Genomic DNA, 25,996 nt, shown 5'->3' with positions numbered 1-25,996 from the left:
AGAAGAGAGACACTGTGTCTCTCCTGCCCTTTCTGAGTCTGTCTCTCTCTCTCTCCTTCTCTCTGTGCCTCTTCATATCTCCCGGTAGTCCCGACGGAGACTTGCTTGGCCCCCACTGATGTTAGACCCCCTCCTCATAGCCTAGCCCTCCCAGCCCAACCTTGCCCTCTGACCCCCCCACCCAGAGCAAACTGTTCTCTCCACCAGGAGGCCGTAATCAGCTTCTCAGGACAGAGCCAAGGCCAGCAGCTGGAGCTTTCCATCCCCCAGCCCTAACCACATTCCTCCCCAGCTTACAGCCTCCCATAACGCCCCATCACCCCAAGTCCAGCAACTAAACCATTCTTCTCACTGAACTTTATTCATTCAACAAACATTCCCAGAATCCCCTTTGTGGCTCCCCCCCCCCCCCCCCCGCCCAACAGCCCAGCCCCCAGGGAGCCTCTGGGTGAGAGGACACAGATCTGGACAGACACCCCAGCCCTAGGATCAGAGGGAGAGTGATCGGCCGGTGAGAAGTGGTGGGAACATATGCCAGGGAAGGCTGCAGGGAGGGGATAGCTGGGGTTTTGAGAGATAAATACGTTTTCCAGGGGGCAAAAGTGGCAGAAAAGACTGCAGGCAGGGGAGAAGTGGGGGTGGGGGCGGGGGTTACTTAGCCTGCCCAAGATGCTTTCTCACAAGGCTCTGGAAACCGTACAGCAGGAGGCCAGCACCATTAATCTTCCCATTATACAGGAGACCCAGAAAGGGGAGGCAACTTGCCTGCCATCACACAGCAAGTGAGTGGCAGAACCGTGGGCTCTTAACCTCTGTCCTCTGAGCCTCCTCACTCTCACCATGTTGTTCCCTCTGCCGAGAATACCTTTCCTTCCCTTAGCTGCTGCAAGTCTCCAGGATCATCAACTGTGTGACCCTCCGGTCAGGACAGAAAGGGCCCCGGTGTGCAAGTGGGCCAAAAAAGGGCCCCAGTGTGCAAGTGGGCCAACATGAAACCTGACACGCTCTGGTACATTTAGGGTGGACTGTGATCCCAGCCTTCCTGGCCCCCAAAAGCAAATTTCCAACCAGGGCAGCTGCTCTTGTCTGTGGCTCGCTCCAGCACAAGAGGGAGGGGGGACAGAAGCCTGGGATCATATATTTAAAGCTATGCCACGTCCTCGCTGCGCCAGGAAGCCCAGGACCAAATCCGAGAGGGTAGGGAGATGGGAGGGGCTTCAGTCTGGTTCCTCAATTCCCGTGGCAAGGCACAGCCGGCCACGCCCCCAACCGAGGGATTCATCTTGAACCTTTTCAAGTTGCTGAGGCCACAAGACGGTTGTTGCCCCCCAACAGGGGTGGGTAGCCCTCCCAAAGGCAAAGTCATTGCCCCGTGGGGATCTCTGTGAAGCAGGAAGCCCAGAGAGTGGCAACTTCCTGCCGAAGGTCACACGGCCAATCCACAAAGACCAGAACCCAGAGGTGTGCATGCAGCGTGCCGGAGAGAGAAAAAGGAAATGCGTGGGGCTCTCCCTGCGGACAAGCAGGGCAGGCATGAGTCTCACGCTCTATGCTACCCCCCGGCTTCCACTCCACAGTGTATCCAGCTGGGGGCCCAGGGCACTGAATGTTGGCCGGTCTTGCGGGCTCGGGGCCCAGCACAGCTTCATGAGCTCATGAACCTGAGGGGGTGCGAGGAGACAACAGGATCATACATGCAACTCCTATTCACCGTTTTAAAATGTAAATTCACCTCCATCCCTCCTCTGCTCCAAAGCCTCCCATGTCTCCCTACAGAACTTCGAACAAAATCTCATCCCCTCCCCTGTCTCCCTCCATCACCTGGTCTCTTGTTTCCTGCAGCCGCATCTGCCCCCATCTCGTTATTTAAATGCACCAAACTCATTCCCACCTCAGGGCCTTTGTGCCTGCTGTGTCCTCCACCGATAATGCCCTCTCCCGGCTCTCCCCAGGGGTGGGCTCCTCCTCCTCCTCTTTCAGGATCGCCCCCTCTAAGAGGCCCTCCCGGACTTATCACCCACCCTCATGTCCCCCTGTTCCTCTTTCCAGACACTGATAACCACCAGAATGTTCTTGTTAGCCTCTGCTGGTTACCAAGAGGACAGGGTAGTATCTGTTCTGTCCTCTGCTGGGTCCCCAGCACCCCAGCACAAAGCCCAGCACACAGTCAGCACTCAGTAAACATTTGGGGCCTGGGCAGATCAATTTACGGATGACCAGCCTCACGTCATACACTTCCGCAAAAGTTGTGATGATCAACTGTAAGAGTCATTAACGTTTATGGACTCTAAACTGAGTACGGGAGAGGTGTTGACTTGCTTGACCTTCCCCCACCCCATAAGGCATTGTTACTCCCGTTTTGGAGATAGGTAAACTGAGGATCTGAGAGTATTTGTGACTTGGCATACAGCCACAGAACAGCCAGAATCCCCTTCAGCTTCAGGCCCCAGGGTATGCGCTCAATCAAAAGGCAGCCATGGGTGGGGAAGTCCAAAGGGGCCAGCTGGCTGGTCCGGGGAAAATCTAGAGTGGGAAACTGAGGCAGGCCCTCCAGCGCTCACCTCACCGGGGCAGGCAGGAGGCACGGGCAGCCTCTGGCCCTCAGCCAGCAGCTCCAGGAGGCGGCAGAGGGCGGGGACGTCTCGCTCCCATCCCATCATCCGGAGGAACTCCTAGGGCCAAAGGGAGCACCCGTGGTGGGGGAGGAGCCGCCCGAGACTGGGGCCAAGGGGCAGCCATAGTGAAGGCAGGGAGAGAATCACCCTCTCTCCCTCTGTAAGGGAGAAGGAAGGGTCATCTGTGATGGAGGCAGAGGGGGCTGCCAGTGGTAGTGGGGGTCAGCCATAGTGGAGACGTCCTCCCCATTATAGACGGCCTATATAACGCTGGGACCAGTGACTGAGCAAATAGGGCACAAACAGGGCAGGGACGGGCCAGGAAGGGATGAGGGAGAGGAGAGTTACTGGGGATCCAGGGGCGCTGACTCACGGCTGAGGGGCTGCAATTCTTGTTGCCGTAGGTGAAAAGCTCATACAGGACGACCCCGAAGCTCCAGACGTCCGACTGACGCGAGAAGATGTTGTCAGAGAGGGACTCTGGGGCGTACCTGGAGCGGGGGGACAAGGAGGTCTTGGGATGCGAGAGTGAGGCAGAGGACGGGAGAGGGGACAGCCTTGGGCTAGGGGAGCTGGTCAGTTGTAGGCGGGGTCATTCCCCCCCCCCCCCCCGCAATGTAGGAGGTCATTCCCGGCTCCGGGGGGAGGAGCCAGGACGGTGGGAGGGGCGGGGCCAGGACTGTGAAAACCCCGGAGGGATCAGGGGAGAGGGAGAAGCGGGAGGCCTGGGCGGGGTCAGGACGGGGCCCAGGCTCCAGGGGGAGGGGCGGGGCCGATGCCGAGGGGGCGGGCCGGTGCGCTAGGAGGAGGGGCCAGGACGGCGGCAAGGGCGGGGCCGCGGCCGGCCCCCGAAGGCCGGAGCGAGGTGGGGGCCAGAGCAGTAGGGAGGAGAGGTAGGCCGGGGCGGGATCCCCACCAGAAGATGGGGCTCTGGCCGGGCTCGCGGACCACGTAGTAGTCTTTGTCGAGCGGCAGCAGCTTGGCGAGGCCAAAGTCGGCGATCTTGACGTGCGTCTCGCTCTCCACCAGGATGTTACGGGCCGCCAGGTCGCGGTGCACGCAGCGGCGGGAGCCCAGGTACTCCATGCCCTGCGGGCGACCACGAGGTGCGGACCCCAGCATAAGCCGCAGGGGCCCCAAGCCTGACCTGGGATCCAATCCCGCAGACCCCAAGCCTGACCCTACCCTGGACCCATCCTGCACTCCAGCGCTGACCCTAGCCCTAACTCAACCGCTTCTCCGACCGGACCTGGGCTGCAAACTTCAACCTGCAGCCTTCCCCGCGACTCCACGCACACCCCCACCCGGGCCTAGCCACCTCAGGCCCCAGGTCCCCCCAGGCACGGCCCCGCACCTTGCAGATCTGCGAGGCGTAGAGGAGCAGGCGGCTGGCGTCGAGGCGCGCGCGGTGTCGCTGCAGGAAGTCGCGCAGGCAGCCGCTGGGCAGGTACTCCATCACCAGCCGCAGGCTCTGGCGGCCTGGGTGAAGCGGGGAGAGGCTGGGGGGAGTCACCACAGGGCCCAACTCTGTCCACCCCCCCTCTCCATTCTTCCTCCCCGGTCAGAGTATGACCCCGGGCCCCTCCCAGCCTCGGGATTGCTTTCTATACAATGGGAACCCCAACAACGACGCCTTTCATGGCCAATGGCTCTTGAGTACTTTCTACAATATACATTGATTCCCTTAAACCTCATAATGGCCCATTTTTCGGGTGTGGAAATGGAAGCTTCCACGTTTGGGAAGTGGCTCACCCGGGCCATAGCTGACACCGCGGTACTTGACAATGAAGTCGCTGTGGAGGGCTTTGAGGATCTGGATCTCCCGCTGGAAGTCCCTCTGCTGGTCTGGCCCGCTGTGCTGAAGCTGCTTCACAGCCACTAGGGCCCCCGTGTTGTCGCCCAGCGGGTCATAGCGGCACAGCTCCACGCTGCCAAAGTTGCCCTGGGGGACAGCGGGGCTGGTGTCCACGTGCAGGGGTGCTTCCCCGCCCAGCCCAGCCCAGCCCACCTCACCTTGCCCAGCTGTGAGATGTACTTGAGATGTCTCTCCTCAAAAATGGTAGGGTCCTGGCAGGCGTAGAGCTGGGCGCCATTCCACAGCCCATCACGGGGCGCCAAGGCACCAGGTGTGGGGTCTGAGAGGAGCTCATAATCTGCAGGGCACAGGTAAAATGACCAGCACATTGAGTCCTGGGTCCCGCTCCTAAGCTGACTTGCTGTGGGACTTCGATCCGCCTGCTTACCCTCTCTGTGCATTATGGCAGGGCCACCGCAAGCCTAAGGGTACTTTGTGGGGGCTGGAAAAAGATGCCCGCTGGGCAAAGGCAGCCCCCTTAGGTGCCATGCAAGCTGTGCAACTACCCATAGCTCCGGGGCACAGGTAAAGCGCTGGAGAAGCACTGGGTGCTCCTTCAGGCCTGGCCTATGGAAACCCAACATGGGGACCCTCCACAGTCTCCCTCTTGTCTGCAAAGGATCCGGCACGGGATGCATGGAGCCACACAGAGGGAGAGGTGCCTGTTGACCCGGACACCCTCATTGAATGAAAAGTAAATATCCATCACATTCAACCTAGAGCTGAGGCGGGGAGGGGTCTGTTTGTTACAGCAGCTGTTGAGGCTCATGCTGACTGTTACAGTCACCAACCACTCCAACCTTGCCAAGCACATAGGGCAGGCTCTGCGGGCAAATCTCCCTTCTTCCCTGCTCTGGGCGCGATATGACCTGCCAGCCCTGCCCACCCTGCCCGGCCCAGCGGGCACCTGAAGTGATGAGGCTGTTCAGGTCACGGATGATGGCGCGGAAGGAGGGCCTCTGGCCTGGCTCATAGGCCATGCACTGTTGGATCAGTGTGGCCAGCTCCATCCACTTGGGGGCAGGAAGGTGCTGCCGTTCCTCGTAAAACTGGAGCTTCTGAGGGTGGGTAGAGTGGCTGGTCATTGCCAGCGCACCCTCAGGAGGCCCCTCCAGACCAGCCCATCCTCCCCAAGCTGCCAAATAGGGGCTTTGGAGGCCACCACTGGTGCTCTGACCTTGGCAGGATCCAGGGTACTGATGGGCATCGGGATCCCGCTGAACACTTCCCAGACTGTGGCACCGAAACCCCACTTGTCAGCTTCCAAGCCAAGGGTCCGGGCCTCCTGGAGACACTCAGGGGCCACCCAGGGGATCCTGTCAGTGAGCACTGGGGAGCGGGGCTGGGGTCAGGGATCTGCTCCGCGGCCCCACGAGGCCCCTCCCTCCACCCTTCCACACTTACTCTCCAGGCTCAGCACAGTGGGGCTGACACCAGGGTCACTCAACTTGATGAAGGGCAGGTTCCCGTCAGCCCCCTCCCGAGCCAAGAGCACCTTCCGGGCTGAGACATTGCCATGGGGGAGGCCTTTGTCTTCCTAAGGGGGCCGGACACAGAGAAACGCCAGGGAGGGTTTGATGGATGGATAGTCTGGCTGGAGGACTACCACGCATCCTTCAAAGCCCACCTGTTACTGCTGAGACCACTCCCTGGACTACTGGTAGGTCCTCCCCTTCTCAAACCCACCCTGTGGCTCCCCGTTGCCTTCAGGGTAAGGTCAGAGGTTCTCAGCCTAGCCTTCAAGGCCCTTTGAGATACTTGCTCACTGTCCCTATGAGATTCTTCCACACCCCTACCCTGGTCTCCTGCCAGCTGAACTGTCTGATTCACGCCAGGACATGCAATACACCTTCTAATCTGCAGACCTTGGCCCAGGCTGTGTCCTTGGCCTGACATGCCCTCCTTCTTTCCTCCCCTTAAGCTACTGTGCAACCTTCAAAACCCAGCTCCGGCCCTCTTCTGGCCTCCTGCCCAGGCTCATTGCTCCCTACGCCCCGGAGACCCACCAATGACCAGCTGTTCTTCCCTCCTCCTGCTCTTACACCTCTGAGCCTGTACGTAGGCTGTTCCCGCAGTCTCAAATGCCCCTCCTGGCCTCCTTGCCACACTCCTACGCATACCACAGAGCCCGCGCTCCATTCCCCCTCCATTCCATGAATGGAGGGTAGAGCGGGCAGAGGAACACTCACCAGATAGTTGAGGGCATAGGCCAGCTGTTTGATCACCTGCAGCTTCCAGCTGGCTGGTACCAGGTGGCCAGACTTGCGCAGATATGTATCCAGGGCTCCCAGGCGCACAAATTCCTGCACCATGACACCTGGTGGCAGCAGGGCGGGGCGGGGCTGGGAGGCGGGACTGCATCAGGGGTCCCGCGGGCTCTCAGTTCGGACTGTTCCCTCCATCCTTACTCGACGCACCCGTCCTCCTCCTTACTTCCCATGAGAGCACTATGCCCGCAATGCCTGGAAGGCGGTGAGCTCTCTCCAGAGCTCACTTCCGGCCTTTGTGTGTTCCGCCGGGAACATGCCCCTTCCTCCTCTCCCCTCGTCCCTACTTACCCTTGCCTTCTCTGCCTCGAACTTACCCAGAATCACCGTCTAACCTCCAAGGCGGGCTAGCGGCCTCTGACCACCCACAGGGTGCCGCCCCCAACACACATGATCCCGTATCCCCCTGTCATGTTCCCCGCTATGCGCCCCGTGGGCAGGGGTGGGGACGAGGGTGGTGTCTCACTGTCTCCAGCCATGCACACGCCGTGGAGCAACACGAGGTGCTGATACGACACTTGGCTCATCAGGCTCGCTGCTTCCAGGAAGGACTGGGGAGAGGAGAAGGGAGAGAAGGCCCATGGGTTCCTCCCGCTCCAGGGTCACACCGAGGACCCCATACTCGCTGCTCGCAAATCGGCCTCAGGAAGAGACCTCGTCCCAAGCCTCCTTTGACCTTGGAGTCTGTCACCGGGGTACACAGCACTCTATCAAGGTTTTCTGGCGGGGGCTGGAAGTCCCTGCTGCAAAATCTGCGTTGGGTCTCTCACACGGAAGTGGGACATTTGGGGTTGAAAGCAGGCTCAAGCCTTCCCTGGGTGGCCCAGTCCCTGCTGATACTTCCATCTACCTCACTCCCCTCTTCTCTATCCACTGGCCTCTTCACAGTTCCTTTTTTTCTTTTTTTTTTTTTTTTCCCCAGTTGTATTTATTTAAGTCACGTCTACACCCCACGTGGGGCTCAAACTCATGACCCCCAAGATCGAGAGTCACATGTTCTTCCAACTGAGCCAGCCAGGTGCCCCCTCCTCACTGTTCCTTAAACATGCCGGGCACATCCCTGCCTCAGCACCTTTGCACTGGCCGTTTCTTCTGTTTGGTGTACTCTTTCTGTTTGCGTCTAAATCCCCTGACCCCTTCTGTATTTCCTGGTTTGGAGATGCCGTGGCTACATTTCTGTCGTTTTAAGACCTGTGTGTGTTTAAATTTCTCTGCATCTACAACGCTCTCTCCAGCCAGTCCTGACCCCACACTCATGGTCCCCATCACCCTCACCTCCATGCAGTTTCTGTGCTTGGCATCCATCACTTTGAGTAGCACCTCTGTCTCCCGGGCTTCCCCGTCCACAGCCTCATGGCGACAACCTCGGTAAATCTTGGTGAAGGACCCATGACCCAGGTTCTCATGCTGGAAGAATAAGGGGGGTTCCTGGTGGGACCCTGGCCTCATTTTACACATAGTGAAACAGAGGCACAAGGAGGTCATGTCACATGCTTGAGGCCACACAGCAGAGGGGGTAGACAGGATGTGGACCCCAAATGAGGCTCCCCCCCTCCACTCTCGGGGGCCACTTACCCACTCCAGGCTGTCAGCAGGGATCTTGTGAAACGTCATCTGACTCAGCTGGCACTGGGATTGGGGCCAAACAAGGGATGATGTGGGAGTGCTACAACCTCTCCGCACCACGATCAGGTTGGACTTTTCTACGGGGCGGAGGCAGTGGGGGAACAACCAAAGGCCAGAGGTGAAAGACCCCCTAAGGTTGGGTCACACCCTGTCTTAGTCTGGGGTCTCCCCCAGAAGCCAACCCTGAGGTCAGGACTCGAGTACATGATTTCTTTGAAAGGAGGCTCCAGGGGCCACCTGGGTGGCTCGGTTGGTTAAGTGTCTGACTTGAGCTCAGGTCACGATCTCACTCGGTTCGTGAGTTCGAGCCTCCCATCTGGCTCACTGCTATCAGCGTGGAGCCTGCTTTGGATCCTCTGCCCCTCCCCCCCTCTGCCCCTCCCCCGCGCTCTCTCTCTCTCTCAAAAATAAATTTTAAAAACCTTTAAGAAAAAAATGAAAGGAGACTCCAGGAAGCCCCAGTGGGGGGGGGGGGAGGTGACCCTGTGAACCACCTAGTCTCAGTCCTGCTAGAGATTCTGGAAGACTCCGAAGAACCCACACCTCCAGTTGTCCCCGCCAAGGGGTTTGTCTGAGAGTGAAAGTCACCCAGAGGAAGAGGCAAGAGATGGACGGAGAGAGACTCCGCGCCAGTGACATCTCTCAGATCCCGCCGCGTCTGGACCTAGTGGTGCCTGAAAGTAACATCCATTCCACAGGCCAAGAAGTCACCTTTTCTTCCCTAACCCATGTTGACGGGCAATCTCTGCCGCTTGCCACACACGAGGCAGGGCCCCGGGGTCAACTGCGCGGCCCAGGGGAGGGGGCGGGCTCACCTTTGGGTCTGGGGGCGCAGCAGGAGGTGAGGTTCAGCGCAACCCCATCCACGTGCAGCCCAGCATCCCAGCAGGCTGCCAAGAGCTCTCGAAGACTGCTGTGGGGCCGGCCGAGGCCAGCCAGGGAGAAGGTTCCCGTGGGGTCACACCGGATGAGGCAGCCCTTGTAATCAGGACCCAGGGGGGTCTGCAAGGAGGAGTGGTCCCTCCGTGAAAGCGGGCAGCACCTTCCTCCCCCTCACCCCCTCTCCCTCGAGCACCACTGGCTCATTTCCAAGCCCCAAGCCTTTGCATATGCTGTTCCCTTCTGGGAAGGCCTCCACTCCCCGCCCCCCCCCCCTTCTTCGAGGAGCAAATACTGACTCTATTTTGGGTCTCAGCTCAAATGTCGTTTCCTTCGGGAAGCCCTCCCTGCCCACCTGGCTCCCGGTGGCGGACCGACCTGGACGCAGACAGTGAGGAGGAAGCTGTCGAAATCCTGGGGGCTGCGGCGGAGAACATAGGATCCGGGAAGGGAGCCCCCAGTCTTGAGCTTGTTGATGGCAAAATCCAGGCTGTAGAGAAAAGGTGGGAGGAAAAGACGGCGGGAAACATAGAGTTGGAGGCAGAGAAACCGAAGCCAGACCTCGGTTCTAACCCTGGTCCCTCGGAAGCCCTGGGACCCTCAAGAGCTAACATCCCCTGTCTCCTTCCTATTTATAAAATGTGCCAAAAGTTGGGGCTTCTACTAGGGGATTAAAGGGGAGGCTGCAGGTGGACCCTGGTGCCATGCATCCCCAGGAATGGGCGCTGGGGCCCTGAGGAATCAGAGAGAGGGACGCCGCTGCCCCGGACAGCAGAAGGGGGACCCCAACCTCCCTGAGCGCCAACCATGCCCCAGGCGCTGTTCCAGCCTTGTCCAAGGCTCCCGGGAGGGAAGGGCACGAGGCACCGAGAAGGGGAGTGGCCGAGAGTCGAACCGAGTTCTAGCTGCGGAGGGCGGGCATGCGGGGCGGCCCCTTACGTGATGGGACCGTGGCACTGCTCGGCCACCTCCTCCAGCAGCCGCGGCGGCGCAACCTCCTTGCAGAAGAAGTGCCTGGAGTCGGAAGTCAGCCGGAAGTAGCCGTCCACGAGCGCCACGAAGGACAGGGCCGCGGGCAGCCCCGGGAATTCGGCCTCCTGTGAGGATCCGCGTCAGCGCCCCCCCGCGGCCCGGACGCGACGGTCCCGCGGCCCCGCGGTCGGGGTAAGGCGGGAGGGGGGAGGGTCCAGCACCCACCAGGATCTGGTTGTCCGCCCTGGTGACGGTGACCAGGCGGTGCTCCCCGGCGGGGCCAACACGAGGAGCCTGCTTGATGCTGATGTCCACAATTTCTGGAAAGTCGCAGAAGGGCTGGAGGGCCTGGGAACGAGGGGGAGGGCTGAAGCTGGGGGTCCTGTCCCCTCGGAGCCCCCGATCCTTCTTGGAAGCCTGGACCCCACAAACCCACACCATAAGCCCCGACCCTCTCGGCCTCCCCCAGCCGCACCCCCTTCCCACCTGGCGCCTGTCAAGCCCAGGCCCCTTTTATCAATCACACCCCTTTCAACCCCCCCATCCCCAAAGTCTCCCACCCCACCTCTGCTAAACCTCACCTCCCTCTGTCGGTGGGTCCCCTCCCTGAGCCGCGCCCCCTCTCAGCTCCACACTCCAACTCCCAGTCTCTCTTGGAACACCGGGAGCCCCGCCCCTTCTCAGTCCTGCCCCCTCCCCTCCCTCCAATTAGCCCCGCCCCATCTCTGCCCACCCAACCAGTCCCCTTCCTCTAAGCCCCGCCCGTTTTTTTCATTCCCGCCCACTCGCTCAGCCCCACCCCTCGCAACGGGCCCCTCTCGGAGCTCTCCCAGGCCTTCCACGCCTTCACCCCACCCACTCTCCCGCCCCTCCTTCCTAGGCTCCTCCCCTGCCGTCGGTCCCGCCCTGCGGCCTCCCACACCTCGTGTCCTCCCGGACTCCAGTGGATGCCGCTGTCACCAGCCACTCGGAGCAGCCCCGGAGCATCCTGACCACCAGCAGCCCCGGGGAGGCTCACGACGAAGGTCTCGGCGGCCCTGGCCGGGTCCAGCCTCTCCAGGTCCATGATGTACTTGGCCATGAGCGAGTGCCTGTCAGCCTGGCAGGCGGTCACGCGGCCCAGGGCCCGGCGCACAGTCCTCCGGATACGCTTCCGCGTCACGAAGCTCAGGCCCTGGATCAGGTCGCGCAGATCGGGGGGCAGGCAGGCCTTGTAGCTACGAGTGGGGGGTAGCAGGTCGTCACTGGGGGGAGGGATCTCCACAGGTATGGACAGGGACACGCACAAACCCAATTTTAGTTGAGGGGCTGGCGTGTGGCCTCAGTTGGAGGGCACGACGCACACACGGGGGGTGGGGGGGTGGGGGGAGGACGTCAGGGTGGGCAGGGCTGTAGGCTGGGGCTGGGGCTGGGTTGGTGGGGTCCTGAGTCACATGAACACACTGCAGACTTGTAGGTGGGAGGCCTCGGGAGGCCTCGGGAGCCCGGGCTCTGGCAATGCCCTGGTGGAACCACGTTTTCTGACTCCCAGGCAGAGGCTGGGTATCACAGCCTGGAAGCCCTCACCTGACGGTCTTCAGCAGCTCCTCAGGCTGCTGAGCCTGCTCACGGGCCATCCGAGCCAGGTCCAGCACTGCCAGGCTGAGGCATTCACCCTGCTCCTTGAGACTGAGGCCCACGGCGAGGCGGCCGCTCATCAGGTCATTTCGGTGCTGGGGGCCGGTCACAGCCCGACTGTGAGCCCTGATGTTGCCCTACAGACCCCCACCCTTGGGCCGACTCCCACCCCGGGGCTGCTTCAGAGAGGGTCAGCCAAAGCCACCCCACCGGGACCCTTGATGTTGCCCTGTGGATCCCCCCCACCCCCCCCCCCTACTCTGGGCTCAGCCCCATGCGGACCCCTACCTGGGCGAAGAGATGCTCCAGGACTGGCAAGTCAAGGATGGCACTGGCCAAGTCCTTCCGTAGCCCGAAGCGGTGGCATTTCCCCAACCCAAACCAGTTGGGGAAGTAAAAGCTGTTGGGGAAGGGGAAGAAGCCTGGAGTAGGAGTATAGAGGTCTGGAGGACGGTGCCAAGACCTCACAGAGCCCAGGTGGTGCCACTGACTTGCTACGTGCCCTTGGACAAGGAACCTACACTCTCTGGCCTGAGTTCCTCATCTGCGAGATGAGTGAGTGATCACATCCTCCCTGGGGCACCCACCGGGAAGCGCAGGGAGATGAGAAGGTTGTAGGATAGCTGTCGCTTGATTTGAGTTTTGAAATTTCTTTCACGTTTACTTATTTTTGAAAGAGAGAGAGTCAGAGCGTGAGCGGGGGAGGGGGCAGAGAAAGAGGGAGACACAGAATCCGAAGCGGGTTCCAGGCTCTGAGTTGTTAGCACAGAGCCCGACGCGGGGCTGGAACTCGTGAGTCATGAGATCATGACCTGAGCTGAAGTCGGACCCTCAACAGACTGAGCCACCCAGGTACCTCTGATCACTGTTGTTTTCAACTCCTCATGCCCTTTGGGGCACCTGGGTGGCTCTGATTTCGACTCAGGTCATGATCTCACCGCTCACAAGATGAACCCTTGCACTGAGCCTGCACTGACAGACAGAGCATGCTTGAGATTCTCTCTCTCTCCCTCTCTCTTGGCCCCTTCCCTGCTGATTCTCTCTCTCTCTCTCTCTCTCTCTCTCTCTCTCTCTCTCTCTCTGTCTCTCTGTCTCTCTCTCTCTCTCAAAATAAATAAATAAACATAAAAAAGAAAACAAAAACAAAAGCAACTCCCTGTGCCCTCGACCAAAGTCACCCCCTCCTGGTAATTTAGCCCACCCCTGCGGGGGTCAGGGTGATGTGTTTCCTACCGGAGCCTGTAGAGCAGGACTTGGGTGCTTGCATCCTCCACGGAGAAGATGTGGCTCGGGGGGTACCAGTAAGACAGGTCCTCCGTGGCCAGAGCAAAGAGGGAGTGGTACACAGGCAGGATGCCTGAGGGGATGCCCCCATCAGCACCCTCTTAAGCTTCCCCCTCTATCCCCTGCAGGGCTGGCATGGTTACCTAACCCCATGCAGCCCTACAGGGCTCTTTTCCCACCTTCAGCTCTGACACTGCGTCCCACCCCTGCCCACACACACTCCAGAGCTCCCTATCGCCCTTAGGAGAGAATCCACACACAACCTACTGCCCGCCCCTCTCCCCAGAGGGCCTCCTCCCGCTGTACATTTTACCTCAAGGGATGACCAACTGTTTCCGCTCATGTGCCTCTGGGTCTTTGCACAGCCTTTCCCTGTGCACCTTCTTCCATTTCCAAACCCTTCCTCATCCCTCAAAGCCCCAGCTCCAATGCTGACTCCACTTGGTAGCTATTCCAGCTTCCAGTCTGGGCCCCCCACAGCCCCACCCCGCTCTTTGGCCCAGCCATCTAAGGACCGACTCACCACTGGCCTTAGCAGCCCAAACACATAGCTCTTCAGCTGAATGGTCCCCAAAGGAGAAGGACAGGCGTTGTGGGGGTCCGGGGCCCCGAGGGGGCAGCAGCACGTGCAGGGCACCAGCTTCTGAAGACGAGAGGCTGCAGGAACGCTGAGGGATCAGGGGCGTCTCCTCACTTGGAGGCGCCATGGGTGTAGCCTGTCTGGACACAGAGAGAGGCAGCCACTCAGGTCTGGCCACAGGGAAAAAGACTACAAAGCTTCTTGGGGTGTGGGGGAGATGGAGATGCTGCTGGGTGAGGTAGGGTTGAAGCCGGTGAAAGAGGGAGAGAGGAACAGAGAGACAGAAAGAGAAAGACAGAGATGGAGAAAGAGAGGTGGGGAGCTGAGTGTGCAAGGAGGGTGAGGAGTCAGAGATCCCCAGGCAAGGGCTATGCTGGGGGCTGGAAGATACTCTACACCCTATGAATTCTTTTTTTTTTTTTCTTTTTTCTTTTTTCTTTTTTTTTTAGTATAGTTAACACACATAATAGGTGTGAATTCTTGTCAGTGGCCAGGGCAGACATCTCCAATCAATCTATAGTCTCCACATATACCTTAGGGCAGAATCCCTGCCCCTGGCAGGCATGAGCAATCAATCACAGATGCACAGATTTGCTGACCAGGGAAACTGATGGATACTGGCTTGTGTCTATGGGGATTTAAGGCGACCGTGATGGACCATCACTTCCTATGGATCTAGGAACCTCAAGCACTTCTGGGGCTGGGGCTGGAAGTGTTTGCATATGATGCAATGCCTGATGGCATGCATCAGATCCAGACTGATGTTGACTCAGTCGATAGGGACTGCCCACCACCACTACCACCCCTGTCCCCTTTATCACTCCCACTATTCCTCCCCGGAATGGGCCCAGGAGGAAACTGCCCCTCATCCCTTATTCCCAAAGCTCAGGACCCCTGGCTAGGCAGAGGGAATGGCTGGGCTTTGGGTCCTGTGAGAAAAGGGGAAGTAGATGGACAAGATCCATTTATATTATTGACTCGAATAAAGGAGACACAAAGAGAATATTGGGTAAAAAAAACCAAAAAAACAAAAAAAAAAACAAAACACAAAATTATGTACCAGAATAATAGTGGGGGGGGGAGGGCAGCATTAATGAGCTTTTAACACACCCAGCATATAAGCCTAGAGCTGGAATAGGTGAAGACCCTAAGCTCTGGGTTCAAATCCCAACCCCACCATATCCAAGCTTTGTAACCCTGCCAGGGTTCCCATTGCTAGGACTCTACTTTCTTAGGTATGAAATGGGCTGACTCCCTGCCTGCCTTGGTTTGCTGAGCTGAGCCCCAAAGTCTCAACATTTTTGATTCTCACTAACTGGCACAATCCTTAGCAACATGCCGAGGGAGCAGTTAACAAAAGTCAGCTAAACCAGACAGGAAGGTCCCGTGGCAGGGCGGCTTAGTGGTTCCTATGGGGGAAGGAGGGCATGAGGGGAAAGAGATCTTTCCTGTAGGGACACCCCAGTGTCACTAGCTTCCAGACCTGGAATCAGGACTTTCCCAGTCACTCTCCCCAGAGGGGATCAGGAATCAGGACTTTCCCAGGCCCAGGAGCCCTGGAGCCCCGGTCACTCTCCCCAGAGGGGATCACTTCCTATTTCTTTTTTTTGAAACGTTTGTTTATTTATTTATGTATTTATTTGAGCGAGACAAAGTGCGAGTGGGGGAGGGGCAGAGAGCAAGGGAGACAGAATCCGAAGCAGGCTCCAGGCCCTGAGCTGTCAGCACAACGCCCGCCCGAGGCGGGACCTGAACCCACGAACCGTGAGATCATGACCTGAGCCTAAGTCGGAAGCTCAACCGACTGAGCCACCCAGGCAGCCCCCACCCCCCTTTCTTTTTTGATCACTTCCTAACAGCGACTTAATTGTGGTCTTCGTGGTCTTTCATGTAAACAGAATCAGGCAGTGTATCTTTCGTTTCAAATAAATCTTAAAGATACAGCCACATTTTAAATATTGAAGGTAAAAAAAGAAAAAGCCAGAGGGGGTGCTTGAGACCCGGAAAAATGCCCTTGTTTTAACTCCAAAAGTCCCATAGCCCCCGCAGTGGGTTGGTCACCCAAAGCTCTGGCCTGGGGCCTGGGAGGGTGGAGGCTGGGAACTGTCCCTCCAGGGACGATGAACTCCAGGCTCGAGGCACAGTGATACATTCAGGTCCAGAGAGCTTGGAATTTGGGGTCTCATGTTATGCCGAACAAAGCTGAGGCCCAGAGAGGAGAGCGTTTGTCACAAGCCACAGAGCCAGCCCTCCCAGCTGTCTGTCTGGCAGCTTTCCTCAGAGGCCTTTCCTTTGTCCCCAGCCACAGCCATTCACACACTCCCCCCAACCCCCACCCCAGAGCCATGTGGCTCGCCAGCTCTTACCTGGCAGCGGGGGACCCTGGGCCAAGGACCGGAGGGCAGAGCCGGGAGGGAGGCAGCAGGAGGAAAGTCCCACCGGGCTCCTTCCTGTGTGGGCCCCTCGGCTTCCTGAGCTGCTGTCACTTACTGAAAGTCACGGCCATGTGGGGGATGGGGACGGGGAGGCAAGAGGGCTTGGCCAGGGAGGGGCAGACAGTTCCAGAAGCCTCCACAGCCCGGTGGCCCTCCTCAGACAGGCTGTTGGAGACCCTAGACCTAAAGGAAGGAGCGACAGGACAGAGAAGGGCCCCGGTCACAGAGAGGCTCTCAGCTGGCTCCGGACTCACTCACCGTGGGGCCCTGGAAATGCCCCAGCTCCTAGGCCCTCAGTTTACCCATCCGTAGCACGATGGGGTGGGGTATGCAACAGGACTAATTCTGCACCCAGGAAGGAAACAGGGAAGTTGCCCCAGATAAATGTCAAGTTCTTCTTCAGGGTACTTTCCCCATGAGACCCTAGGAGGAATAATGGGCCCCTTCCGTGCACCACGCTTTCTGCACAACGCTGTTTGCTCTGTGCACAACCCTAGAAACAGCTCTAACCAGGCAGACCAGGCCTGCCTTCAGGCTCACCTCACCCTCTGGTCGGTCAAGAAGACGATTACTAATTACAGATAACGAAGAAAACCAGGGTGGGGCACCCGAGTGGCTCCGTGGTTCCGGTTAAGTTCCTCTGTTGGAAACCAAGGTCTCAGTTGGAAACCAAGGTCTCAGCTCAAGTCGTGAACTCTCGGTTTGTGAGTTCAGGCCCCCATGTTGGGCTCTGTGTTGGCCGTGTGAAGCCTGCTTAGAATTCTCTCTCCCTCTCTCTCTGCCCCTCCCTGGCTCTGCTCTCTCTGTCTCTCTCTCTCTCAAAATAAATAAATAAAACTTAAAAAAAGAATAAAAGAAAGAAAAAAAAAAAAAACCAGGGTGATGAGACAGGCACAGGGTGGAGCTGGGGGCAGGGAAGTGCCTTTTGCGCAGAGGCCACGATTAATTGACCTGCGATGTGAAGCAGGACAGAGAAAGGGCACTCCTGGTGGGGGCACTGTAAGTGCAAAGGCCCTGAGGTGGAATGAGGTGAGCAGTCCGAGGACCAGAGAGGAGGCAAGAATGGCAGGAAGAGGTAAGAACGGAGGGGGAGGCACAATGGTGAGCAGGGGTCAGATCTGACTTACTTTTTTTTTTTTATTTGAAAAATGTTTTTAACGCCCTGGAAGCTGTCATGAGTGGAGGAGGCAGGAGGCTAGGGCAGCATCCTTGGGGAGACCCCAGAAAATAGAGTTTTGGGGATAGACTTTAGAGGACTCTTTCTATAATTCCATCACATATCCTGGCACAAAAAACGGCTTTGGTATGTATGTATTTTGTTGACTTTAGTTCAATCACCCACGGACACTTACCAGGCACCTCCTGTGTGTAGGGCACTGGGGACACATCGGGGGACAGAACGAACCCAGTCTCTGCCTGGTGGAGCCGACCATGGCGGGGGGGGGGGGGGGGGGACATGATATTAAACTGTTACACAATAATTGTTTCAGTTGCCCTCGGGGCTGGGCTGGTAGGAGACACCCGGAGTCTGCAGGGCTTCCTGGAAGAAATGACTTTGATGCTGAAATCCAAGGGCAAGTGGGATTGGCCAAAGAGTGGTCTGGAAGTGTGGGGAGTTCCTGCAGAGGGAACAGCCCAGGCAGAGGCCGGGTCACAGCATTTCTGAGAAGAGCAGGATGTCAAGGGCAGAGGGCTCGGAGACTTGCTAGGAAGCATCAGTGGGGCCTTGCGGGTGGAGGGACGGGTAGGAGGGTGGCCTCAGTGGCAGGAGCCCCAGCAGGCTAATGGCAGGAAGTGCTGCTGGGGGTGGGGGGGCTTAGCTGTGGTATTTTTCATTTACTTCCTGGGTGGCTTTGGCAGAAACGAATGTAAGCATACTCCCATCCCTGGCCCTGAGACAGAGGCTCCAGTCCTCCAGGAAAGACGGTGAGTCTCTAGGGCCCTGAAAACTTCAGTGTGACGGTCACTGTGGTATTTTGAGAGTGAGCAGGAAGGGAACAGGGGTGGGACAAAGGTGACATCCTCAGCCCCAGAGAGGGCTGTGTGAAGGGGGAGGAAGTTTCAAGGAGGCAGAGCCCAGACCTTGCTCAAGAATAAATTGGAGGGCGCCTGGGTGGCTCAGTCGGTTAAGCGGCCGACTTCCGCTCGGGTCATGATGTCGCGGTCCGTAAGTTCGAGCCCCGCATCAGGCTCTGGGCTGATGGCTCGGAGCCTGGAGCCTGTTTCGGAATCTGTGTCTCCCTCTCTCTGACCCTCCCCTGTTCATGCTCTGTCTCTCTCTGTCTCAAAAATAAACAAATGTTAAAAATAATAATAAAAAAAAATTGGAAACTTTAGTGAGGCAAATATCTCAATTTTCCTGCTGCCAAAAACCTCACAAATACAGTCAAAGAATAAATAAGACTGGAAACAAACGTGAATTCATATTGTGGATAAAATCTCTTCATTATACAAGCACTTCCTGCGAAACAAGAAAACACCAAAGCTTAGCAGGATATGAACCCAGAAGTCACAGAAAATGAGGCACAAATGGCTCTTTTTTTTTTTATTATTATTATTTTTTTATAAATGGCTCTTAAACCCGGGAAAAGATGCTCAGCTTCACTCATAATAGGAAATGCGCAAATTTAAAATTTTTTTTAAGGTTTATTCATTTTTGAAAGACGGAGAGAGACAGGCTGCAAACAGGGGTGGGGTGAAGAGAGAGGGGGACACAGAATCCAAAGCAGGGCTCCAGGCTCCGAGCTGTCAGCACAGAGCCTGACGCGGAGCTCGAACTCATGAACCGCGAGATCACGACCTGAGCCCAAGGCAGACACTTAACCAACTGAACCACCCAGAACCTCCAGAAAGTGCAAATTTAGAGCACAGTGAAACCAGATGATCATTTCAATGGATGCGGGAGAGATTGGCCAACATTCAACACCTCTTCATAAAAACGTCTACCAAAGTAGGTGTAGATGAGAATGTCCTCCACCTGATAAGGAGTGTCTACAAAAAAAATCTATGGGTAATATTTTACTTAACGTGAAAGACCGAATTGTTTCCTCCTGAGACTGGAACAAAGACAAGGAGTCCATTTTCATCATTTCTATTTGATGTTCCTCCGGAGGTCAAAGTCGTTACAATGAGGGTAGAAAAACAAACACAAGGCATAAAGATCGGAAAGGAGGAAGTAAAACTCTTCCTATTTGCAGATGGTATGGTTATTTACAATGTAAAAAATCCAAGGGAATCTATGACAACTCCTGGAATTAGCAAGTTCACAGGTTAAAAAGTTAACGTACAAAAGTCAACCGAATTCTTATATACCATGTATTCTTATAGAAGACCACACAATTGGAAAATGAAATGTTTAAAAAATCCCATTTGCAGCAGCACCAAAAAAAAAAAAATTAAGTATCTAGAGATAAACCAAACAAAGGAAGTCTAAGACCTCAGCACTAAAAACTACAGGCATTACCGAGCAAAATTCATGAAGACTTAAAGAAATGGAAAAGTATACCATGTTCATAGATTGGCAGACTCAGTGTTGTTAAGATGTCAGTTCTCCCTAGACTGATTCATGAGTCAACGTAATTCCAATGTATGGGGCACCCGGGTGGCTCAGTCGGTTGAGCGGCCGACTTTGGCTCAGGTCATGATCTCACCATCTGTGGGTTCGAGCCCCGCGTCAGGCTCGGTGCTGACAGCTTGGAGCCTGGAGCCTGCTTCGGATTCTGTGTCTCCCTCTCTCTCTGACCCTCCCCCGTTCATGCTCTGTCTGTCTCTCTCTTTGTTAGAAATAAACATTAGAAAAAAATTAAAATTGGGGCGCCTGGGTGGCTCAGTCGGTTAAGCGTCCGACTTCGGCTCAGGTCATGATCTCGCGGTCCGTGAGTTCGAGCCCCGCGTCGGGCTCTGTGCTGATGACGGCTCAGAGCCTGGAGCCTGTTTCCGATTCTGTGTCTCCCTCTCTCTCTGCCCCTCCCCCGTTCATGCTCTGTCTCTCTCTGTCTCAAAAATAAATAAACGTTAAAAAAAAATTAAAAAAAAATAGAAAACTAAATTCATCAGGATTTTTTTTTTTTTTTTTTTTAGAAACTGGCACTGACTTTAAAATGTATATAGGGGCACCTGGGTGGCTCAGTCAGTTAAACATCTGATTTCAGCTCAGGTCACATTCTCATGGTTTGTCAGTTCAAGCCCCGCATCGAGCTCTCTGCCATCAGTGCAGAGCCCACTTCAGATCCTCTGTACCCCCCCTTTCTGCCCCTCCCCTGCTGGTTCTCTCTCTCTCTCTCTCAAAATAAATTAATCAATTAAAAAAATAATATGGAGGGCGCCTGGGTGGCTCAGTCGGTTAAGCACCCGACTTCGGCCCAGGTCATGATCTCGCGGTCCGTGGGTTCGAGCCCCGTGTCGAGCTCTGTGCTGACAGCTCAGAGCCCGGAGCCTGCTTCGGATTCTGTGTCTCCCTCTCTCTCTGCCCCTCCCCTGATCATGCTGTCTCTCCCTGTCTCTCAAAAATAAATAAATATTTAAAAAATAATAATAATATGGACAACAGATACGAATAGACGTTTCACCAAAGCCGACAAGCACATGAAAATATGCACAAAATCATTGGCCATAAGGTAAATGCAAACCTAAACCAAGGTGAGATAGCACTATACAGTCGGCAGGATGGGCAAAATTAAAACGACAGACAAGTGTTGACGATGTGGGACTGGTGGGGGGAATGCAAAAAAAAGGTGCAGACCCTGTGGTGAAGTTTAGCGGTTTCTGAAACCGTATGAGCCAGCCATTTTCCTCCTACGTGTTGAGAGAAGTTAGAGCATAAGCCCTTTATAAGGGCTTATAAACGCATGCGCTCGACAGCTTCATCCGTAATGGTTCTAAATTGAAAACAGCCCAGATGATCACTCACGTGAATAGATACACAACCAGTGGTCCAGCCATGCAGAGGAATACAACTTGGTTAAAAAAGAAAATAAAGTAATAAACTAGTGAAACACGCAACAATATGGGACAATCTCAGAATCATCAGTGATGATCAGTGAGTGAAAGGAGCCAAGCACAAGGCTTACACGCAAAATTCTGGCACGTCGTGCAAACTATTCTTAATGGCAGAAAGCCGATCAGGTTGCTGCCAATGAAGGTGCCCAGAGGAAGGCATCGTGAAGGGGTGCAGGACCCCGCTGGGGGTGATTTTTAAACATTCATTTTTGAGAGAGAGAAGGAGGGGCACCTGGGTGGCTCAGTCGGTTAAGCGTCCAACTTCGGCTCAGGTCATGATCTCACGGTCTGTGGGTTCGAGCCCCGTGTCGGGCTCCGTGCTGACAGCTTGGAGCCTGGAGCTTGCTTCGGATTCTGTGTCTCCCTCTCTCTCTGCCCCTTCCCTGCTTGCCCCCCCCCCTCAAAAATAAAAACATTAAAAATTTTTTTAATTAAAAAATGCATATCCCTTGCGGAGAAAGAGGATCTCTTTTGCATTGTTGGTGGGAATGCAAGCTGGTGCAGCCACTCTGGAAAACAGTATGGAGGTTCCTCAAAAAACTAAAAACAGAACTACCCTACGACCCAGCAATGGCACTACTAGGCATTTATCCACGGGATACAGGTGTGCTGTTTCGACGGGACACACGCACCCCCATGTTTATAGCAGCACCATCGACAATAGCCAAAGTATGGGAAGAGCCCAAATGTCCATCAATGGATGAATGGATAAAGAAGATGTGGGATATACATACAATGGAGTATTACTCAGCAATCAAAAAGAATGAAATCTTGCCATTTGCAATGACGTGGATGGAACTGGAGGGTATTATGCTAAGTGAAATTAGTCAGAGAAAGACAAAAATCGTATGACTTCACTCATATGAGGACTTTAAGAGACAAAACAGATGAACATAAGGGAAGGGAAACAAAAATAATATAAAAACAGGGAGGGGGACAAAACAGAAGAGACTCTTACATATGGGGAACAAACTGAGGGTTACTGGAGGGGTTGTGGGAGGGGGGAGGGGCTAAATGGGTCAGGGCCACTAAGGAATCTACTGCTGAAATCATTGTGGCACTAGATGCTAACTAATTTGGATGTAAATTTTGAACAGTAAAAAATAAAGTTTAAAAAAAGGTACATCCTTAAAAAAAAAGAAAGGAAACATTTAAGCACTTGGGATGGGAGAGGAAATAGTAACCAGAGCTGCTGTTCAGAGGTTGACCGTGAACCAACGCAATCATATTGATCATGAGAAGAGCAAACACAGCCAGCGCTCAGCAGTGCAGTCTGGCTTTGTTTGCTTACCTCCCCCCCTCCCCCAGCTCACAAGGCCCTAGGATCATCCTCCAATGAGGCTGAGAAAAGGGAAATGGGATCTGGCCTCTGGGTGGGGATGGGGGGGGGGTGGCGATACTTGCACGGAGCCTACAGAGACCCCCTTCCTGTTTATTTTTCTCCCTAGCACACATCGCACTGTGTTGTGGTGCCTATTATTTATCTTGTGCTTGTCCATTTCTCCCATTGGTATATCAGCTCTCAAAGGGCTGGAGTTGGTTGTCTTGATCACTGCTGTGTCCCCAGTGCCTGGCCCACAATAGGTACTGGAATTCATTCATCCATCCATTCATTCATCCATTCCTTCCTTCCTTCCCTCATCCATTCATTCATCCATCCCTTCCTTCCTTCCTTCCTTCCTTCCTTCCTTCCCTCATCCATTCATTCATTCCTTCATTCATTCATCCATTCCTTCCTTCCTTCATTCATCCATTCATCCATTCCTTCCTTCCTTCCTTCATTCATCCATTCCTTCCTTCCTTCCCTCATCCATTCATTCATCCATTCCTTCCTTCCCTCATCCATTCCTTCATTCCTTCATTCATCCATCCATTCATTCATCCATTCCTTCCTTCCCTCATCCATTCCTTCATTCCTTCATTCATCCATTCCTTCCTTCCCTCATCCATTCCTTCATCCATCCATTCCTTCCTTCCTTCCTTCCCTCATCCATTCATTCATTCCTTCATTCATTCATCCATTCCTTCATTCATCCATTCCTTCCTTCATTCATCCATTCCTTCCTTCATTCATTCATCCATTCATTCATCCATTCCTTCCTTCCTTCCCTCATCCATTCATTCATCCATTGCTTCCTTCCTTCATTCATTCATCCATTCCTTCCTTCCTTCCTTCATTCATCCATTCCTTCCTTTCTTCCCCCATCCATTCATTCATCCATTCCTTCCTTCCTTCCTTCCCTCATCCATTCATTCATTCCTTCATTCATTCATCCATTCCTTCCTTCCTTCCTTCATCCATTCATTCATTCATCCATTCATTCATCCATTCCTTCCTTCCTCCATCCATCCATCCATCCATCCATCCATTCATGAATTCGAAGAAAGAGCCTTAGGAGGGTTGGGAGCAGGAACAATTAGGGGCAGGAGACAAGGCGCAGGAGGCTGGGGCCTGAACCTTGTGGCATCTGGGTTCCATGGGAGTGAGTGGCTTGAGTCATTTGCAGGATAAAGTGACAGGAGCAGAATCTTGGGCCACTGCATGGAGCACTGGAAAGACGGAGGTGCTGGTGGCCCAGATGGAGAAGGGGGTGAGCTGGATGGGGAGCAGCTGAGGTGGTGACTGCCAGGACAGCTGAGGAAGGGTGATGATCCAAACTGGGGTGTGGCCAGAGTGTGGCTCAGGAGCCAGGATTAAAGCCTTCAAGGTCTCAAGGAGGAAGAAGGACTGTCAGGGAGGGGGCAGCCCAGGGGTGGCCCCGCCAACCAGGAAGTCAGCCAGGCCTAATTGAATGGTGGTAACAGAGAGGAAGGGATGCCTAGCCAGAACCAGTTGACCCAGCTGGGCTTCCCTGGGCGGGGGCTGCCAGGAACAGGAGCCACGAGATGGAGGGGGGTGGAAGGGCAGGAGGGAGGAGCAGGGGCTCAGAGGAGGGGCCAGGGCAGCATTCCACAATAGAGCCAAAAGGGGGGCAGGGAAGCTTAACAAACGTTAGGACACACCCCCTGCCCCCCCCCACCCCGCCCCGTTCCTCCTTCTGCTCCAGCTGAAGCGGTCACCCTGACCTACCTGGCTCCAAAGCCCTGCTGAGCCTGGGGCCTTTCCTTCCCATTCATTCTCCCCCTTCCCTTCTCACCTGTCCTCCCTGCTCCCCCTCCTCTGGCCCCTCTCTTGCTCTCCCAGCACTCATTTTCCAGGACTCCTTTCTACCTTCCCATTTCCTGCCCCCAGCCTGGGGAAACTGAGGCCCAGCGCATGGAGTTCACCCGTGCCCAAGGCGCACAGCTCCAGGGCTGGGGCTTCTGCCTCCCCAGTCCAAACATTCAACGCCATTTAAATCTCATAACCCCAGGAGCTGGGGACTATTATTAGCCTCATCTTACGGATGGGGGAACTGAGGCCCAGAGAGATGATGTTCCAAGGAACTATTAGTGGGATTTGAACCTGTTCCTGCCCCACCCACACCAACGTCCAGGCTCTTGGCCTCAGCCCGGTGGAGACAAAGCGAAAGGTCTGCTGCCACCTGGTGGACAGTCCAGGCAGCGCCGTTTGGATGGGGTCGTCTCTTCCAGAGAAAAGGGCCAGAGCCGGGAGGAGGCAGGCCTGGTCCCTTGACCACACTCCACCTCTCATGCTCCTTTCCCGCCAATTTTCCGAATTTTCAACACCTACGTGTCCATGAAAAAGGCACAGCCTAACCCATTTTCTGCTCACGACTTCTTTAAGTGCAGAAAGACCCTGGATGTCAATTCTAACACATGTGAAAAATGAAAGACCACAAAGACAATGCTGTGATTATAAAAAACAGCACAAATGCACTTTTTTGATCTCTTAACTGATTTGGAAAGCAATTGTAGGGGCGCCTGGGTGGCTCAGTCGGTTAAAATACCAAATTTGGCTTAAGTCATGATCTCCCGGTTGAGGAGTTCGTGCCCTGAATCGGGCTCTGTGACGGCAGTATGGAGCCTGCTTCAGATTCTCTCTTTCCGTCTCTCTCTCTCCGCCCCTCTCCCACTTAGATTCTCTCTCAAAATAAATAAGTGAAACTTAATAAAAAGCAATTGTATAAAAATTATATAAATTCCATCATTAGGTCTATAGCATGTAGGCATGTAATATATTTGACGATAATACAAAAGAGGTGAGTAAAGCCGTATAGGAATGAGGAAATGACACCAGGTAGTAATGCTAATCCACAAACACAAGTGGAGGGAACCAGAAATGCAAATGGAGAAAATTAATATAACAAAATTTATAAATACATACTTGTCCTCCTTTAATTTCTCATGATTCTTTAACAGACATACGGTTGTAAGTAACAATCATAGCAATGCGTTGTTAGGTTTGTAACACATAAGAGATGTAATATGTATAGCAGTAATAGCACAATAATAACAATAACTTGGGACAAAAGGGGGAAGAAGAAATGAGCTCTATAGGAGCTACTATAGGAGTAACATTTTGGCATCTGATTAAAATGAAGGCAGCATAAATCGTAAATAGATTGTAAATTAAGATGTACGTGTTAGGGGCGCCTGGGTGGCTCAGTTGGTTAAGCATCCTACTCTTGGTTTCAATTCGGGTCAAGATCTTGAGGTTCGTGAGTTTGAGCCCCATGTCAGGCTCTGTGCTGACAGTGTGGGGCCTGCTTGGGATTCTCTTGCTCTCTCCCTCTCTCTCCACTCCTCCCCTACTTTCACTCAAAATAAATAAATCAACTAAAAAACAAAAAAACAAGCAAACAAAACAACGATGGATGTGTGAAGCCCTAGAGCATCCACTAAGGAAATAACTTAAAAAATACAGTAGGCTTGAGGGTGCCTGGGTAGCTCAGTCCGTTAAGCATCCAGCTTCGGCTCAGGTCATG

At 54.8% G+C, this 25,996-nt stretch overlaps 1 protein-coding gene across 3 annotated transcripts; it reads right to left on the bottom strand.

Moving 5' to 3' along the window:
- Positions 1 to 959: 959 nt before the first annotated feature.
- Positions 960 to 16,429, bottom strand: JAK3 (Janus kinase 3). Of its 3 annotated transcripts, none has more exons than XM_027038330.2 (24): positions 16,062 to 16,419; positions 13,639 to 13,831; positions 13,065 to 13,188; positions 12,120 to 12,231; positions 11,781 to 11,926; positions 11,137 to 11,431; positions 10,440 to 10,562; positions 10,182 to 10,339; positions 9,621 to 9,732; positions 9,179 to 9,365; positions 8,313 to 8,440; positions 8,013 to 8,144; positions 7,204 to 7,288; positions 6,660 to 6,787; positions 5,875 to 6,007; positions 5,648 to 5,799; positions 5,378 to 5,528; positions 4,629 to 4,768; positions 4,368 to 4,557; positions 3,970 to 4,094; positions 3,532 to 3,704; positions 2,989 to 3,106; positions 2,562 to 2,672; positions 960 to 1,661 (listed from the first exon to the last, which is right to left on the bottom strand). In XM_027038330.2, the coding sequence occupies exons 2-24, from the start codon at positions 13,820 to 13,822 to the stop codon at positions 1,548 to 1,550; spliced, it is 3,321 nt and encodes a 1,106-aa protein (XP_026894131.1). In that variant the 5' UTR covers positions 13,823 to 13,831; positions 16,062 to 16,419; the 3' UTR covers positions 960 to 1,547. The 3 variants fall into 3 exon arrangements, 2 of the variants coding, with proteins under 2 accessions (XP_026894131.1, XP_026894130.1); XM_027038329.2 differs by having other exon boundaries at positions 13,639 to 13,835; positions 16,062 to 16,417; XR_003413698.2 differs by lacking the exons at positions 960 to 1,661; positions 2,562 to 2,672; positions 2,989 to 3,106 and having other exon boundaries at positions 3,567 to 3,704; positions 3,970 to 4,114; positions 13,639 to 13,835; positions 16,062 to 16,429.
- Positions 16,430 to 25,996: the final 9,567 nt, after the last annotated feature.

The sequence above is a fragment of the Acinonyx jubatus genome, chromosome A2, assembly GCF_027475565.1.
Source record: "Acinonyx jubatus isolate Ajub_Pintada_27869175 chromosome A2, VMU_Ajub_asm_v1.0, whole genome shotgun sequence".
NCBI classification, from domain to species: domain Eukaryota; kingdom Metazoa; phylum Chordata; class Mammalia; order Carnivora; family Felidae; genus Acinonyx; species Acinonyx jubatus.
The sequence above is the reverse complement of the archived record's forward strand: the minus strand, read 5'-3'. Positions and strand labels throughout refer to the sequence as shown.

Excerpts from the sequence above, each read along its gene's own strand:
- JAK3 (XM_027038330.2), bottom strand. The coding sequence starts at position 13,822 with ATGGCGCCTCCAAGTGAGGAGACGCCCCTGATCCCTCAGCGTTCCTGC. Across the intron at positions 5,800-5,874 it reads CACTGTGCTGAGCCTGGAGA|TGCTCACTGACAGGATCCCC; the intron begins GTAAGTGTGGAA and ends CCCGCTCCCCAG. Across the intron at positions 1,662-2,561 it reads CTCCTGCCTGCCCCGGTGAG|GTTCATGAGCTCATGAAGCT; the intron begins GTGAGCGCTGGA and ends GCACCCCCTCAG.